The sequence below is a fragment of the Triturus cristatus genome, chromosome 5_1 (assembly GCF_964204655.1).
Source record: "Triturus cristatus chromosome 5_1, aTriCri1.1, whole genome shotgun sequence".
Lineage (NCBI taxonomy): Eukaryota > Metazoa > Chordata > Amphibia > Caudata > Salamandridae > Triturus > Triturus cristatus.
This window is the reverse complement of record NC_140587.1, coordinates 301,460,185-301,476,084: the sequence shown is the minus strand read 5'-3', so window position 1 is coordinate 301,476,084 and position 15,900 is coordinate 301,460,185. Positions and strand designations below refer to the sequence as shown.

At 48.3% G+C, this 15,900-nt stretch overlaps 1 protein-coding gene across 2 annotated transcripts in view; it reads right to left on the bottom strand.

Annotated features, from left to right (window-relative positions):
• The window catches only part of ATAD2 (ATPase family AAA domain containing 2), a 424,041-nt gene that overhangs the window by 247,734 nt on the left and 160,407 nt on the right, over positions 1-15,900 (bottom strand). For both annotated transcript variants that reach the window (XM_085604996.1, XM_085604998.1), the window contains exons 19-20: positions 9,491-9,676; positions 1,984-2,119 (exon numbers count right to left, since the gene is read on the bottom strand). In XM_085604996.1, the coding sequence (XP_085461122.1) occupies positions 1,984-2,119; positions 9,491-9,676 (322 nt within the window). The remainder of the gene's footprint in view (positions 1-1,983; positions 2,120-9,490; positions 9,677-15,900) is intronic.

Sequence of the window (15,900 nt, the reverse complement as noted above, 5' to 3'; positions counted from 1 at the left end):
CACTGCACCACACATTTTCCAAAAACAAAGTGCTCCTACTTAGTTCACAAGTCGCAGCACGCCTCAATCCGCAGCAGATTGAGAGGACCCAATGATGAAACATGCCACCTATGGGTAACCTTGTTGGGTGAGGGGACTCTAGAAAATAAATTTTCTTTCTGGAAAGAGGGTTTTTCACACATGTTCCGTGGAATCCCTGTTCTTCCTATGGTTAGGTTTCTAATTTCAATATTCTGGATGTTGTGGAACTGCAATACATGGTCTGTCAGACAGAAATTGGTGGCGCAATCACCAGGTAGTCCTTAGGATCCTTACACCCCTCTGTTTAGGATGCTGCCTGTTTTTGAACTTTCCTTATTTCACTGCAGCTTCTGTCAAGCTGTTTTCTGTGGCTTTCCCATGAAACATTGATACATCTTCGGTTGTGGGTCTCTTTGACCCGAACCCTCTGGTATGTAAGGTTTATTTTTTCATCATAATCATGCTTGAAATTATGTTACAACTACGCAAATTGATACTAGATTCTTTTACGTTTAGGTGCCTCCTGTTCATTCTGTCCCGATGACCCGGTTCTACATTGCGCGACAGGGACCAAACGTCAACATATGTGGACTAGTTTTTAAAATGAGATTGTGGTTTGACAGTCACATCATGAGTGCCTTTCATTTCAATATATTGTCCCAATCAGTCACACGTATATATTCCTCTATGAAGCACAAGCACACTTATTCACAGTCACTTCCACTGCAACGTCACCTGTTAGAAGCACACTGTTTTTCAAGAAGTATTAATACTGCGTCATACTTTTCTGTACTATAGGAACAACATTACTAAAATAAATGCACCTATCGCATAGCTATAACTCGCAGAGGAGTTTATGAAATTATTGCCGTGGAAGTCCAAGGCTACACTTCCCCCATAGGGACCATCTTTGTTGACCATATTTATTTTAACATTAGTCAGTTTTAAATCACATACCTACTCTCTGCACACCACAACTGCAAAAGAGGAACTTTCTTCCATTGGTGGTCATGGGGCTGTATTAAGATTACAATGCATTTTATGTGAGCAAACAAAGGAAACTAGGAAAGTGTGCCATACAGAGTGAATCCGCAGCCCCAAGGGCAGCTGTGAACTTGCGCTGCCCTGGGGCAGCACATTCAGGTGAAATATAGGGCAGCTATTTAAAAGCTGCTTTGTGTTTCACTATGCAGGCGGCAAACCGCCTACACTTAAGGGGGATTACAGATCCCCTTGCAGTTGTGCGCAGTGAGTGACTGTACCCACCTGTAGGGTACAGAGATGGTCTGAAGGGTTCATGGGACACCTGCCCACCCCCCCAGAGGGCTGTCTCCAAGAGGCCCAGTAAAGGAATTTTCACCTCCGCACTAACATTGGCAATATGCTGCAGGTGGTTCCTCATGTGCATGGGGCCATGCCCCCATGCAATTGAGGGAACTCCCTCATAGCAACACTAGAGCACATGTTGAGCCAGCGTTATCTGCATTACTGAGGGGGATGCAAAAAAGTCTGCTGCCCCTTCTGTAATACCATTGTGCCCCAGGGGCACTCAAAGCGGGCCCCCAATGAGGTGGGTGTGGTGAGAAGGGATATTTTTCCATAGCACATGATCTGTAGAAAGATTTTCAAAGTTGTAGGAAGCACTAGAACATAGTTAAAGGCTGTGGAAATAAATGTACTGATGTAAGAAAGCAGGATGACACCTATATGTGCCTCAACTCATTACTACTGGAGCAGAACAAGGTTACAGCGAAGCAACACTCTGCCAAGTGCGAGATACTGCTTGAAACTCTCCAGAAGTAGTCCGACAACTTGGAATTCTTAAAGTGAGGAATCAGTGGCTAGAAATATCCATCAGATGAAATGATTTCATGAGTTCAGTATAGAATTTTACTCCACTTGCTATTGGCACTTAAGTGGAGGAACTGGGGGCTGCAAAAACACACAATTAATAACCCTTACCTGCTTTTCTTCTTGATGAAGGGGGCTTGGAAGCTTGATTTAGAATCAAGTCCGCAAAGAATGCCCTTCTTTCTACTGCGCTGGGTGGTTGAACATGAAACACTTCTCCGTAATCATCGGCAAACAATTCCTGCACCTGCAATATAAAAAAATTAAGTAAATGCAGGTGTTCCTATTGGGGGGGAATTCAGCTGCCAATAGGAATGTTCTTTTGAGAAAACTCCAGATACATTGTGACTAACGGGCAGCAATTAGTCTCTTAGGAGACGGGCTACTGGACATTTTGACTGGCATTTGTTTTATTCCTTTTAGGCTAAAGATATATTAAATTTTTTTTAAATAAGGGAATGACTGCAGAAATATAAACTAGAAAAATCATTGTGTAAGGCAGCACCTTTCTTCACAAGCATGTCATTCCAATGTACACTTTTTTTATCATCCCACATATACTGGCCAGTATAGCCGCATGGTAATCAGCAATAATCTGTAAGCATTCCATTCGTCCCACAAGTGAGCACAAGTTAGGAGTAGCCATGGACTGCCCACATGAGCAGTTTTGTCTCTAAGGTTAGCTTTAATCAGCTGGCCAGAATTAATAGATTGTGGAAGTCATACTAGACTTTTGTATCTCCATCTCAAGAACTGTTTGAGGGCACGTGGAATTCAGTCACGGAATAAGAATTTGACTCAGTGCTGCACAGAGCTATTGCACGCAGAGCTACACTGGGCATGTGACCCAACAAAATCTCAAAGAAACCTGGGATTCTCCTGGGAAGTCTTTATATTTAAGGGTGCAAGAGCTATCCGTTACAGGCAAACCATATTTTATATCATTTTCACTTTGTTCATGAGTATTTAGATTGGATATCTATTGGCACTGTAGAGCGGTCCATTAAACAGACAACCCAAGATATTGAGGCATGTATCAGGAAATTTTCCAGCACGTTAGAAAATTGTGTGTCGTATGCTTGCAAAGTTTGCTGCACTTTGGCATCACTTTTTTCACTGACATTCCATTGATGCACTTGCGATTCAAGTATAAAACATTAACCATATTGCAGTAGCATACATCTTTACAATGTATAGTTAATGTCACCAAATGGACTTGTATTCAGTATAACCACCTGCCAAACATCTTTCAGGTCAACTGCTCTTTTCCAAATCTGACACAAATTTATACAAAATAACGTGCTTTTATATGAATTTAGATACCAAGATCAGAATCAGGTAAGTACTTTGAGGTATACATTTTTACAGTTTTACAGTTTGGGGTGGTAATGTTATGGGGGGGGGGGGGGGGGACACATGTATCGCAATTGGGCACTTAACAGCAACTTGTCACCTCAGGAGGCATCTGGGTGCAGAGGTGTTATGGCGTTGGGTGCCCCATTCACTTCAATGAGAGAACGGTCCAGTCGGAAAGCGACTGCAAGCTGCGACTGGGGACCCACAGGAGGGCTTGATCCTGGATATCCTCAGGTATCCAGGGACACCCTTGGTCCACTTCTCCTCTGGCTGCGGTGCTCGGTTTAGTGGTGTCTTTTAACATCCGGTATGGTGCAGAGTCTCTCGTGGTTGGAGGGGGCCTCCAGAATGAGTCTGTGGGCGGTGACTGGAAGTCCAGTCTGGGCAACTCCAAGGTTGGACTTTGTGCCAAGGAGGTACCAGACCCAGAACTACTGTCACCTCCCTTGGACTCAGGCTCTGGAGCACAGGTAAATAGGTGCTTTGAGGATCAGGTGGCAGCAGTCGTAGACTCACTCTTTGTCTTTGGTTTGTGCAGAGGGAGGTAAACAGGACAGCTATGCCACTATGTAGGTATGGGCTTCCTCAGTGTTGGGATCCAGACTGGACACAACAAGCCATGACTGCTGCAAGGGGTCCAGTACCCCGGGTATTGGTATTGTGTGACTCCGGGCATCCCCACACTTGAAGGGAGGACAGATCTTACCTGTAGAAGCACTGCTACCAAGCCATAGGCCGGTGCACCGGGTCTCGTCATGCTGGATCCAGAAGATTTGTGTTTGTACCTCTGCGTGCCGGTAGGTGGCATCTAGCGACCCAGAGTGACGTTGGCATCCTGCTAGTTGCAGTCACGTCCGCGTCATCAATATAACCCCCACGCCAGCATGCTGACGTCAGTACTTTTCACGACTTTCCACACTATAGCGTGGAGCCATGAAGTGACTGACCATGAGGTGTTAAAAAAAAAAAAAAAAAAAAGCCAGGGCCCTGAAGGGGAACATTCCAGACACTAAAAGCAATTCCGCAGTGCGGGGAGGATGGGTAGGTCGGTAAAGACTGCAGCTAGATCAGGTCTCTATCAGATAAGTCCTTACCAGAGGTAAGTAACTTGTCCATCTGATAGACATTTATCCACAGATTCCTTACTGTTGAACAGATACCCAAGCAATACCATCCCCGGAGAAGGGATTGCGGAAAGGTTTAGACCTGGAAGTCCTGCAAGACAGAGCGACCAAACAGGCCTTCTCTGCGAACCTGGGAATCCAGGCAGTAGTGTCTAGCAAACATGTGCAGCGATGCCTACATGGCTGCTTGGCAGATAGAAGAAATAGGGACACTACGCTGGAGAGCCGAGGTGACCTCTTTTGCCCTGGTGGAATGGGCTCTAAGCCCTCCAGGAAGATCCTTCTTCTCCAAGGCGTAACAGATTTTGATACAGAGGAAACCCAGCAGGATATAGTCCTCTATTGGACAACACGCCCTTTCTTTGCACCCATGTATCCTATATAAAGTTGGTCATCCACCCGGAACCCTTTGGTTCGATCAAGGTAGAACAAGAACGCTCTTTTTGGGTCCAGACGATGGAGACTATCCTCTTCCTTGGAAGGGAGCTGAGGTGCATAGAAGGTGGATAGAGTAACCGACTGCCCCATATGAAAGGGTGTTACCACCTTTGGTAGAAAAGATGCCCTTGTGCAGAGCACCACTTCACCCGGGACGACAGTCCGGTAAGGTGGCTGTGATGACCATGCCTGCAGTTCGATCACCTTCACAGCAGAGGTTATTGCCACTAAGAAGGCTGTTTGGATGGTGAGCTGCAGTAGAGGGCAGTTGTCCATCTGCAGGCGTATACAGATTTCGTGGAGGGATGCCTGGCTGCCAGAATAACCACAGACTTCAGGAGGGAGGCCAAAAGCGGTCCAATGTCACCGCTCAATCTCCACACAAGGAAGCGGAGAGTAGACAGGTTTGGGTGGAGGACCCTCCCCTGCTACTGAGACAGAAGATCCTCCCGAAGAGGCAATCTAATCGGAGGATCAATGCTCCTGTCCAGAACCTTGGGATACCAAACTCTAAGTGCCCAGTCCGGAGGCACAAGAATAACTTGTGCTGTCCCCACTGCTGAAAGAGACCTTGTGCCACCTCTGGAGACGCCACTCGTGATCCGCAAGGCACCTCCAGCTGAGCTTGTCCGCCCTGGCGTTCAGAGAACCAGCCAGGAACCACCAAGGAAATGTCCTGTTCCAGCCAAGCCCAGAGACGCAGGGCCTTATTACGAGTCCACAATGCCACTCCACCCTGTTTGTTGCAGTACCTCATGGCGGTAGTGTTGTCCGTAAACACCTGTACCAGACTTCCCTTTATTGATGGCAACAAGGCTTTCAGTGCCAGTCGGATCGCCTGAAGCTCCAGCAGATTGATATGGAGCTTGGCTTCCGCCGGAGACCAGAGTCCTCTGATCTCCACCTCTCCCAGATGGCTACCACGACTCAGTAGTGATGCATCTGTCGCTACTGTAAGATCTGGGTGGGGAAGGGAGAGGGGTCCGCCCTTGATCCAATCATGGTTTGTTAGCCACCACTGCAGGTCTTACCTAGTGCCCTCCTGAAATCTGAACCAGGTTGATGAGATTTCCACGATTCTGTGCCCATTGGAACTTCAGGTCCCACTGTAGAGCCCGCATGTGCCACTGTGCATGGGTCACTAGCAGGATGCAGGAGGCCATGAGACCCAACAGCCTCAGTCATTCTTACTGAAATCCAGGATAAAGGCTAAAACATAGGTATCATAGCCTGAATATCATGGACTCGCCATTCGGGAGGATAGGCCCAAAACTGCACCGTGTCCAGAAGATCTCCAATGAAAGGGAGCGTCTGAGAGGGGAGCCAGGTGTGACTTCAGCACGTGGATAGTGAACCCCAGCGAATGCAGAAAGCTTGCCGTAGTCTGGAGAATACGGTTTGGGGCGAGATAGGGGGAAGACTGGACCGCCTAATCTCCGCAGATGGACTGTGACCATAGCCATCACCTTTGTGAACACCCAAGGGGCACTGGTGAGGCTGAAGGGGAGCCCTGCAAATTGAAAGTGTTCATGGCCCACCATAAACAGCAGGTAGCAACGATGGGCAGGCAGGACAGGAATATGAAAATAGGCATCCTGCAAGTCCAACGATACCATTCAGTGTCCCGAGTCCAGGGCTGACAGGACCTGAGCCAAGGTGAGCACCTTGAACTTCTTTATGAGAAAGTAGTTGAGGGCTCAGAGGTCTAGGATAGGACGAAGTCCTCAGTCGTCCTTTGTGACCAGAAAATAGCGGAAATAACCACAGCCTATTTCTGGCCCAGGAACCCTTTCTATAGCTTCCTTGGCCAAGAGTCTTTACTTCCACGTGGAGCAGGGAAAGGTGATCTCAGTCAGCCGATCGTACACTTGAGGCACAGATGAAGGGGTAGTCTTGAAGGGGAGGAAATAGTCCCTTCGGATATTTTGCAACACCCACTTGTCCGATGTGATGTTCCGCCAGTGGTGGAGATGACTGCATACTCTGCCACCGATGGGCTGAGAATGATCCTGGAGGAATCAGACTAGGAAGGTTTTGCGGTGTAGGAGATCATGGCTTGGCTCAACTTCTGGCCTCCAGACCCATGGGGTCGGGGTGAACCACGCCCACGGTCCCACAGAGGCTGCTGAACTTGTGGGGCCCGTTTGCCAGAATAGGGTTGACGCGGTTGATAGCCCCTTCCGTAGCCCCGAAATGAGTGAAAAGCAGAAGCCGGCTGGGAGGCTGTGGTGAGGCCCAAGGTCTTGCTAGTGACCCAAGAGTCCTTGAAGCGCTCAAGGGCGGCATCTGTCTGGTCTCCGAAGAGACAGGAGCCATCGAAGGGCATGTCCATGAGGTTAGCTTGGATATCCCCCGATAAGCCAGACGTTCTCAGCCAGGCAAGGAGATGGACAGCCACTGTTGTAGAAATCACTCAGCCCAGCGAGTCTGTTGTGTCCAAGCCACATTAGATGGCTAACTTTGCTGCTTCTCTACCATCGGAAATAGCTTCGGAGAGTAGAGCTCGGTCCTCCTCCGAGACCATGGGCAGCACTTGCGCAACCGTGTCCAATATAGAATGGGAATAACAGCCCAAAAGGCCTGCAGCGTTCACCGACCGCAATGCAAGACTGGCGGAAGAAAAATAAATTATTTCAAAAATTCTCCAGTCTCTTTGATTCCCTGTCCGGAGGTGAGGAAGGGAACGAGTCACAGAAAATGGAAGCCTGGACAACCAAGCTGGGTGGGGTGAGTGGGTGGTGAGGACAGTTGGGTCACCCAGTGCAGGGCGATGGCGGCGGGAAATCGTTCTATTCAAAGGAGCCCCTGTGCAGGGTTTGGACCAGGTACCCAGGACGACGGCCATCAAGGCCTCATTAAAAGGCAGCAAGGTTTCCGAGCTGGAGACCCAAGGCTGCACGACCTCGATCAAGAAGTTAGTCTTGACTGCCACCGTAGGGGGCTGTAGGTCCAGGACCTCCGCACCACCATGGCAAATGATGCCCCCTCCTCCGTAGCCAGAGTAGGTGGGGACAGCATGCCAGAGTCTGGGGAGGTGTACAAACCACTGGCATCACCCAGTTCCTCAGTCCATCTCTTGTGGCTGCTGGATTTCTAAGTGATCCTGCTCCCCCCCTCCCAATCCACTTCATCAATCCCCAACTCTTCAGAAAAGGGAAGGTTGAACAACATGGCACCGTACAGCTCAGTCGACGCCCGACTGGCTCCCCTGTCGTCGGGTATGAGGATGGGGAGGCGCCGGCGAGGACCTCTGCGGTGGGAAAGGTCGCTGTGGAGGTGCGACCGGTCCGGACCCGGGAACGGTTCCAGTCGGAGGCCATGGCCAGTGCAGCAGGCACGAACCCCCCAGGGACTCCTCCATTGTCCAAGCCCGCGGTGCCCGAAGGCGCACCGTCCGGGTTAGACCACCGAAATACGGCACACATGGCATCGTAAAACTCTTTACGCTGGGCGGGGGTCGCTCACGGCCTCAGAAAAGGAGTGAAAGGCGGAGCCGACCCAGGACCCGCTCCGTGGAGCAGGGCCTCGAAGGCCGAAGTTCCTACCCCACATTGCAAAACGGGCAGGGTGAAGTCGAAGCACGACATGCAGTTCTTCTGTCATAACGACAAACTGATAAATGTAATAGTCTGTAGCTTTACTGCCTGTGCCACAATATTATGACATGCATGCTGGTAACCACGTGAAGGCACTCACTACTGGTTTACCGTGCAGGCAGCACTGTGCTGTAGCTTTACTGTTCAAGGTGAATTATTCGATAAAATGCAGGAGTCTTAACCACATCAATTCGAACCTGATCCCCCAATGTCCTTTAAAAGAAAAAAAATTAAAACCAAGGATTTTATATTTGTGGACTATCCAGAAATTAGAGCTGGCGTAAGTGGGTCATAAAAAAAAAAAAAGCAATACTCAGCGATGTGGGAGCCATTTCAATACACGTCTGAGAATGCTGAAATTATCTCCACAACTTGCTAAGCAGGCATATTACGGAGTCTTTAAGATAAGCTTTTTATAGTGTAATCACTAACCCTTCCAACAATGTACAAGAGGGCAACTGATATATTGGTTCAGCTTCGAGCTAATCTTCCAAACTACAGAATTTTTTCAATGAAGATAATCGCAAAAGTGCCTACATCGGATGCAAAAATTATGAGGTAAGGAGTGTCAAAAGACTAAAAAAGCTGGTAAGAGAGAAACAAAGCCTAACAAGGCATAACTATAATAATATGAAAACCTAGAAATGAGGTACATTTTCCTGGATCAAGGCCTGGAAAGTTTTAGCCTAATGGAATTAGCATTAATTTATCCCATTTATATAATTCTATATCCAGAAGGTGGCAGAGCCTTAAATAATCTGTTACTAGAGTTAGGTTATCGCCAATTGAATATGAAGCAAAAAAAGGTGATGGCAAGTTTTTGCTCTTCAGAATCCTCCTGAGCACGGAAAAATTAGTCAATAAAAAAAAAAAGGGAATTAACAGGTCATAAGTTCAAATCTTTCAGGAGTCCACTCTATTACTCAGAACGATATGCATGACTAAGTTTAGTAACATTTACAAACAAAAAACCAAGGCAAAAATTACTAGATGAGAGATGCACTTAAACCAAATATTAATCAAACTCGTAAAAGAAGCTCATTTTACCTCCGACAAGAAAATTTTAATAAACTAAATATAGACACTGCAATTTAAGGAACAAACCTCTTCTGGGAGATCTGAAAGCAGAGAATCAGATGTTGCAAGCAGCAAAATTGGGGTGAACGAAGGAATGTTTCTCAGTAATGTCATGAATGTAGCTTTAAGTGTGCATCCTACAGTTTCCCACCACATGTGAATATGTGGAATATACAGGATACTTGGCGCAGTCCTCTTAGCCTCACGAAACATCTGAAAAACATGCATAGGAACAAATTACCATCATTAAACACTGTTTGCTGCAGGACCTCCAGTCCATCGCAATTTAATACCCCCTATAACATCCCTAACAAAGAGCAACTAGATTAGCAATTAGGATACATGTAAAATATACTTGAAATCAGATGTAGTTCGGTCTCTTGGCTGAAATCACAATAACTGGTTATTTTCGCCACAAAGGATCCCAGGGCACTTAAAGTAAAATTTAAAAAAAGTTTTGCAGTATTTACCCACCTAAAGGTTAATTTTCTTTTATTTGAACACATATAGACAACTTAATTTTGATTAGAATAATTTAGCCGGTAGCTTGTTTGAGGTCAACTTTTGATAAAGAAAATTCGAAAGAAAGTGAACATGTTCCATCTATTTACTTATGAAGCAAAACTGCACTGTCTTACATCAGTCGGGTTGATCTGCCATCTCTGAGGAAATCCACAATCTATTGAAAGGTAGCTCATTTCGCTTGTAATGTTTAACACATTCTTAAAAGTTGACAAAGTGGTCCACGTAACTTATTACAAAGCTGCCACCGATACTAAATGATTATGCTACTTACCAGTATGCATCTGTTCTTGGCATGTAGGGCTGCTGACATTCATATCTGTGCATAGATCGCCGCCTAGTGTTGGGTCCGGATGATTGCACATTGTTGTCCTGGAAAAGTCTTCGAAGTATCACGAGATAGGTGGCTCCTCCCCTGGACTACAGTGCGCATGGGCATCCTCTCCATCCTTAGATTGTTTTTCGCCATTGTGGCAGTGATGGAGAAGATATAGTAAGTGATGACAATGCTATACAGAAAATACTGAGTGCTGCAGCCGCGACAGGCGCCGGGGAGGAGGGTGGGCGATATGAATGTCAGCAGCCCTACATGCCAAGAACAAATGCATACTGGTAAGTAGCATAATCAGTTCGAGGCATGTGGGCTGCTGAATTCATATCTGTGCATAGAATATATAGCAGTACCTCCCCTAGCGGCGGCTACCTGTGCCAGCTGCAGCAGTCTGGAAAAGAGTTTTGAGAACAGCCTGTCCTACAGCTGCCTGCTGTCTTGAGTGTACATCTACGCAGTAGTGTTTGGTAAAGGTATGTATAGTGGACCATGTGGCTGCTCTACAAATTTCGTGTAAAGGAATGTTTCCTAGGAAAGCCATGGATGCCCCTAACTTTCGTGTTGAGTGGGCTCGTGGGGGAACCGTTAATGTGCGTTTAGCTTTGTGATAGCAAATCTGAATGCATTTAACGATCCATCTGGCTATTCCTGCTTTGGAAATGGCGTTGCCTTTGTGTTGTGGAGAGAAGGCAACGAAGAGTTTAGTTTTTCTAAAATCCTTTGTCCTGTCAATATAGTACACGAGAGCCCGCTTTACATCTAGTGTATGGAGCATTCTTTCCGCGACATTTTGCGGATTTTGGAAGAAAACGGGCAGTTCGATAGTTTGATTAATGTGGAACTGTGATATGACTTTGGGCATGAACTTGGGGTTGGTGCGTAGGACAACCCTGTTTGCGTGGACCTGGATGAATGGCTCCTGAATGGTTAGTGCCTGGAGTTCACTAACTCTCCTTAAGGAAGTGATGGCCACCAGGAAAGCCACTTTCCAGGTGAGGAATTGAATCTCACATGAATGGAGAGGTTCAAAGGGCGGACCCATCAGTCTGGTGAGGACCAAGTTGAGGTTCCACACTGGTGCTGGTGGGTGTCTTGGGGGAATTACTCGTTTGAGTCCCTCCAAGAAAGCTTTGATGGCAGGTACCTTGAATAAGGAGAGGTGCTGCCTGTTTTGGAGGTAGGCTGCTATCGCGGTCAAATGGATGCGTATTGAGTTGTATGCCAGATTACAGCGGTATAGGTGTAAGAGGTAGCATATGATGTTTTGAATAGATGCGTCCAGTGGGTTAATGTCGGTGTTGCAGTAAATGACAAACCTTTTCCATTTGGCCGCATAGCAGGCTCTAGTAGTGGGTCTCCTGGCTTCTTTGATGATAGTCATACAGTCAGGTGGTAAGTTTAGGTAGCCAAATTCTAAGACCTCAGGAGCCAGATCGCCAGGTTCAGTTGCTGGGGATCTGGGTGTTGAATTTCGCCATGGTTCTGCGTTAAAAATGCTGGTTTTATCCGCAGTCGTTGATGAGGCACCACGGAAAGTTCCAGAAAGGTGGTGTTTCACGGCTGGCGTGCCCACGTTGGAGCAACCAGGATAAGGGTCAGTGAGTGTTGCCTTAGTTTGCGCGCCACCAGCGGTATTAATGGTGCTGGGGGAAAAGCGTACGCAAATCTGCCGGACCAGTTCATCCATATCGCATTGCCCTGCGACTGTGGGAACCTGGCGGCAAAGCTTTGGCATTTTGCGTTTTCTTTTGTGGCGAATAGGTCTATCTCTGGATGACCCCACTGCTGGAAGTACGGTTGGAGAACTGATGGGTGTAGCTCCCACTCGTGCATTTGGTGGCTGTGTCTGCTGAGCAGATCCGCCATCTGGTTGTCCTTGCCTGGGAGGTGTTCTGCCATGAGGAATATGTTCCTCTGAATGGCCCACTTCCACATGCTCTGAGCCAGATGACAACTGTGGAGAGAGTTCCTCCCTGCTTCTCTATGTAGTACATGGCAGTCATGTTGTCCGTCCGGATCAACACGACTGTTGCACAGGTGTACTTTGAATGCCTTCATGGCTAGGAAGATTGCCATCAGTTCCAGAAGGTTGATGCGCATCTTCTTTTGTTGTGTTGTCCATAGTCCCTGCACTGTGTAATTGAGTACATGAGCTCCCCATCCCTGGAGAGACGCGTCCGCTGTTAGTATGATTTGTGGAACAGGCTCTTGGAACGGTCGGCCTTTGCAAAGGTTTTGTGGACTCCACCAATGCAGAGAGTTGTATGCCCGACCGCTCACCAACACTAGGTCTTTTAGTTGCCCGTGAGCCTGATTCCATTGACGTGCTAAGCACTCCTGAAGCGGGCGCATATGTAGTCTCGCGTGTGGGACTATGAAAATGCAGGAGGCCATCATGCCGATCAACTGCATGAACACTCGCGCAGGAAGGGAGCGTTGAGGTTGGAATTTTGAGATCAGCAGTTGCATGCTGTTGATTCTCACTAAAGTTGGCTGAGCTGTGGCAGCCAGGGTGTTGATCGTTGCGCCTAAGTACTGTTGTACGTGTGCAGGTTGGAGACTTGATTTTGAGTAATTTAGTGGGAATCCCAGATCATGAAGAAGGTGAATGGTGTGGGACATGTGGGTGGCAAATGGTTGTGCTGACTTGGCCTGAACTAGCCAGTCGTCCAGATAAGGGAAGACTTGAAAGTTTTGTCTTCGCAGATGCGCGGCCACTGTTGCCAGGCACTTGGTAAAGACCCTGGGTGCTGTTGTTACTCCGAAGGGGAGAACTTTGAACTGATAGTGATTCCCTTGAATAGTGAATCTGAGGTATTTCCTGTGTGAAGGGTGTATGGGTATGTGGAAGTATGCATCCTTCAGGTCTAGCGTGGCTAGGAAATCCCCCTGAGTAGTGGGAGAACCTGCTGGAGGGTGAGCATATAGAAATGCTCTGACAGAATATATAGGTTTAGGGGTCGCAGGTCTAGAATAGGTCTGAGCGAGCTGTCCTTTTTGGGGATTAAGAAGTACAGAGAGTACACCCCTGTGCCCTGCTGGTCGATGGGCACTACTTCTATTGCCCCTTTTGCGAGCATAGCAAGCACTTCCTGCTGGAGTAAATCTAAGTGTTCGGCTGACATAGGACGGTGCTTTGGTGGTATGTTGGGTGGAGTGGAAGTTAGTTCTAGACAGTACCCGTGCTGGATGATGTCCCTGACCCACCTGTCCGTGGTGATGTTCTTCCACGTGGACAGGAACAGCTGGAGTCGTCCCGACAGGTGTTATGTGGTCGGGGGCAAGGAGAGGGCGTCACGGTTTGTTCTTTGGAGAGGATCTGGCTTGGCAGTTCGGGCTGGACTGTTCCCATGAGGCACAGGGTCAAGACTGATTTGCATTTGGCCATGTCTAAACTGGGGTGGTGTAGTGGGCAAAAGAACGATGGATTTAACCCACATCTCTTGACTGGGGGAGAATGTATGCATTGTCAGCATTCCGTCCATCATTTGTTTGTTGTAACGCTGGTGTTGCCATAGCCACGTCCCCTGCCCTTGGTGCTGGATCCACGATATCCACCCGTTGTTTTTGTCATAGGTGCTTTGTGCGCCACTTTTAGCATACTGCTGTTGTGACACCTCACCCCTTGTTGTTCCCCTATTTCCGGTGCGACGAAAGGAGCCACTACGAAATTGCTGCGTTTGCAGAGCCCCCATTGATTTTGCAGTGTCAGTGTCTTTCTTTATTTTTTCTAGGGTAGTGTCAACGTCTGGGCCAAATAAGTATTCTGTGTTAACTGGTAAGTTCAGAATATTGTTTTGGATCTCGGGTTTGAAGCCTGAGATGCGTAACCAGGCATGGCGTCGTAGCATGACGCTTGTGTTTATTGCCCTAGCCGCTGTGTCAGCTGCGTCAAGGGCGCATTTTATGGATGCATTAGTGAGGAGTTGTCCTTCTCTAATGAGTAGCTCCGCTGACTCTTTATACTCATCTGGTAGATGTTGGAGCAGTGACTCCAGCGTGTCGTAATGTGACCTGTCATAACGTGCCAGGAGTGCCTGTGTATTGGCAATGCGCAGGATGTTCGCTGCTTGCGCTGCAATGCGTTTGCCCGATATTTCTAGTACTTTTGACTCCTTGTCTGGGGGAGGAGCATCACCAGTCGTTTGTGAGTGGGCTCTCTTGCGAGCATTGGCAACCACCATGGAGTCTAATGGCAACTGACCCCTAATGTATTTAGGGTCACCGGGTGCAGGCTTGTATTTTTTTTCAATCCTGGGATTTAACACCCGGGCTCTTGTGGTGTCCTTGAAAATGTCTTTGGCAGGTTTGAGAACCCCTTTTAACATGGGCAGAGTTTTGACAGTTCGTTCTGAAGATGCGAAAGTGTCAAGCAGGAAGTCTTCCTCAAATGGCATCAGAATGGAGTTCCACCCCATGATGAGCAGCAGCCCGTTCGATGAGGGCATTAAATGCAGCTGTGTCCTCTGTAGGAGACGTTTTTACGTTATAGAGTTACGCATCTTGAGTATGTGGCACGACACTTTGGTCTGTGGGGTCATCCCATGCCTGATCCGGGTCTTGTAGGTGCTCATCAGGATCTATGTCCCCAGGGTAGATGGTATCCTCCCCGCCATAGTCCTGTATTGCGTCCGATTCAGAAGGGGTAGGAGAAAAGGACTGCGGATCTGGATGGAAGGGTTGGAAGTGTTCTTGGAGCACAGGTTCCTGCTCCGCTGGCAGTTTGCGTTTAAGAGGAATTTTGTAGGGCTCCTCTTCCCTAACTGGCGTTATTTTGCGCTTGTGAAGCATTAACCTGCCAGTGTCGGCGTCGATAAATTGTGGCCCCGAAGAGTCTTGTTCTGTAAGGCCAGAGGTGGTGGACTGTGTGTGGAGGACACGTGTCCGAATTTGAAATAGTTTCGGTGCCGATGCCGGTGGCAGCCCAAACGTAATGTTGGTGGGCTTCGAGTGCACTTTACAGGGTTTGGTTGTGTCGGGACCCGAGATAGAGTGGAGGGTTGCCCGGTCACGGATGCGTTGCAAAGACGCGGAGACCTGCTGCACAGTGAACGCAGATGGTGGTTTGATGGGCACCTTAGTAGTAGACGTCGAGGCCAGCCCCGACATTTTTGTCGGAAGGGGGTCACTGGTCTGAAGGGATGTATCGACAGTCGACGTAGTCGAGGACTTAGTCGGCGCCGGTGCGCTAGGTGTGGACGTAGCCGGGGCGGCCATTTTGACTGCGGAGGTTACGGCTTTCGACGTCGGCGCCGAAGGTCTCGGTGCCTTGCGGTGCCAGAGGGCGTGCTTTTTCTGGGTGTCAACCGCATCCGCTGCGGTGAGCTCGGCGCCGAAGTCTTTGTACGCGGTCGGAGCCGACGACTTTTTTCGGCGGCGGAGCAGTGGATGGTTTCGACGCCTTCGATCCGACCACCACCAGTTTCACTTTCGTTTTTGAAGGGACTGGAGCGATGGATGGTTTTGGGTTTAATAACCCGGTCGTCTTCGGTAATAGTGGCCCTTGCAGAGTGTTCGAGGCCGGACCGGAGGGTGGGGCCGAGAAACCATGTATTTGATCTTGGGTAAGGCCCGAAGGCAATCC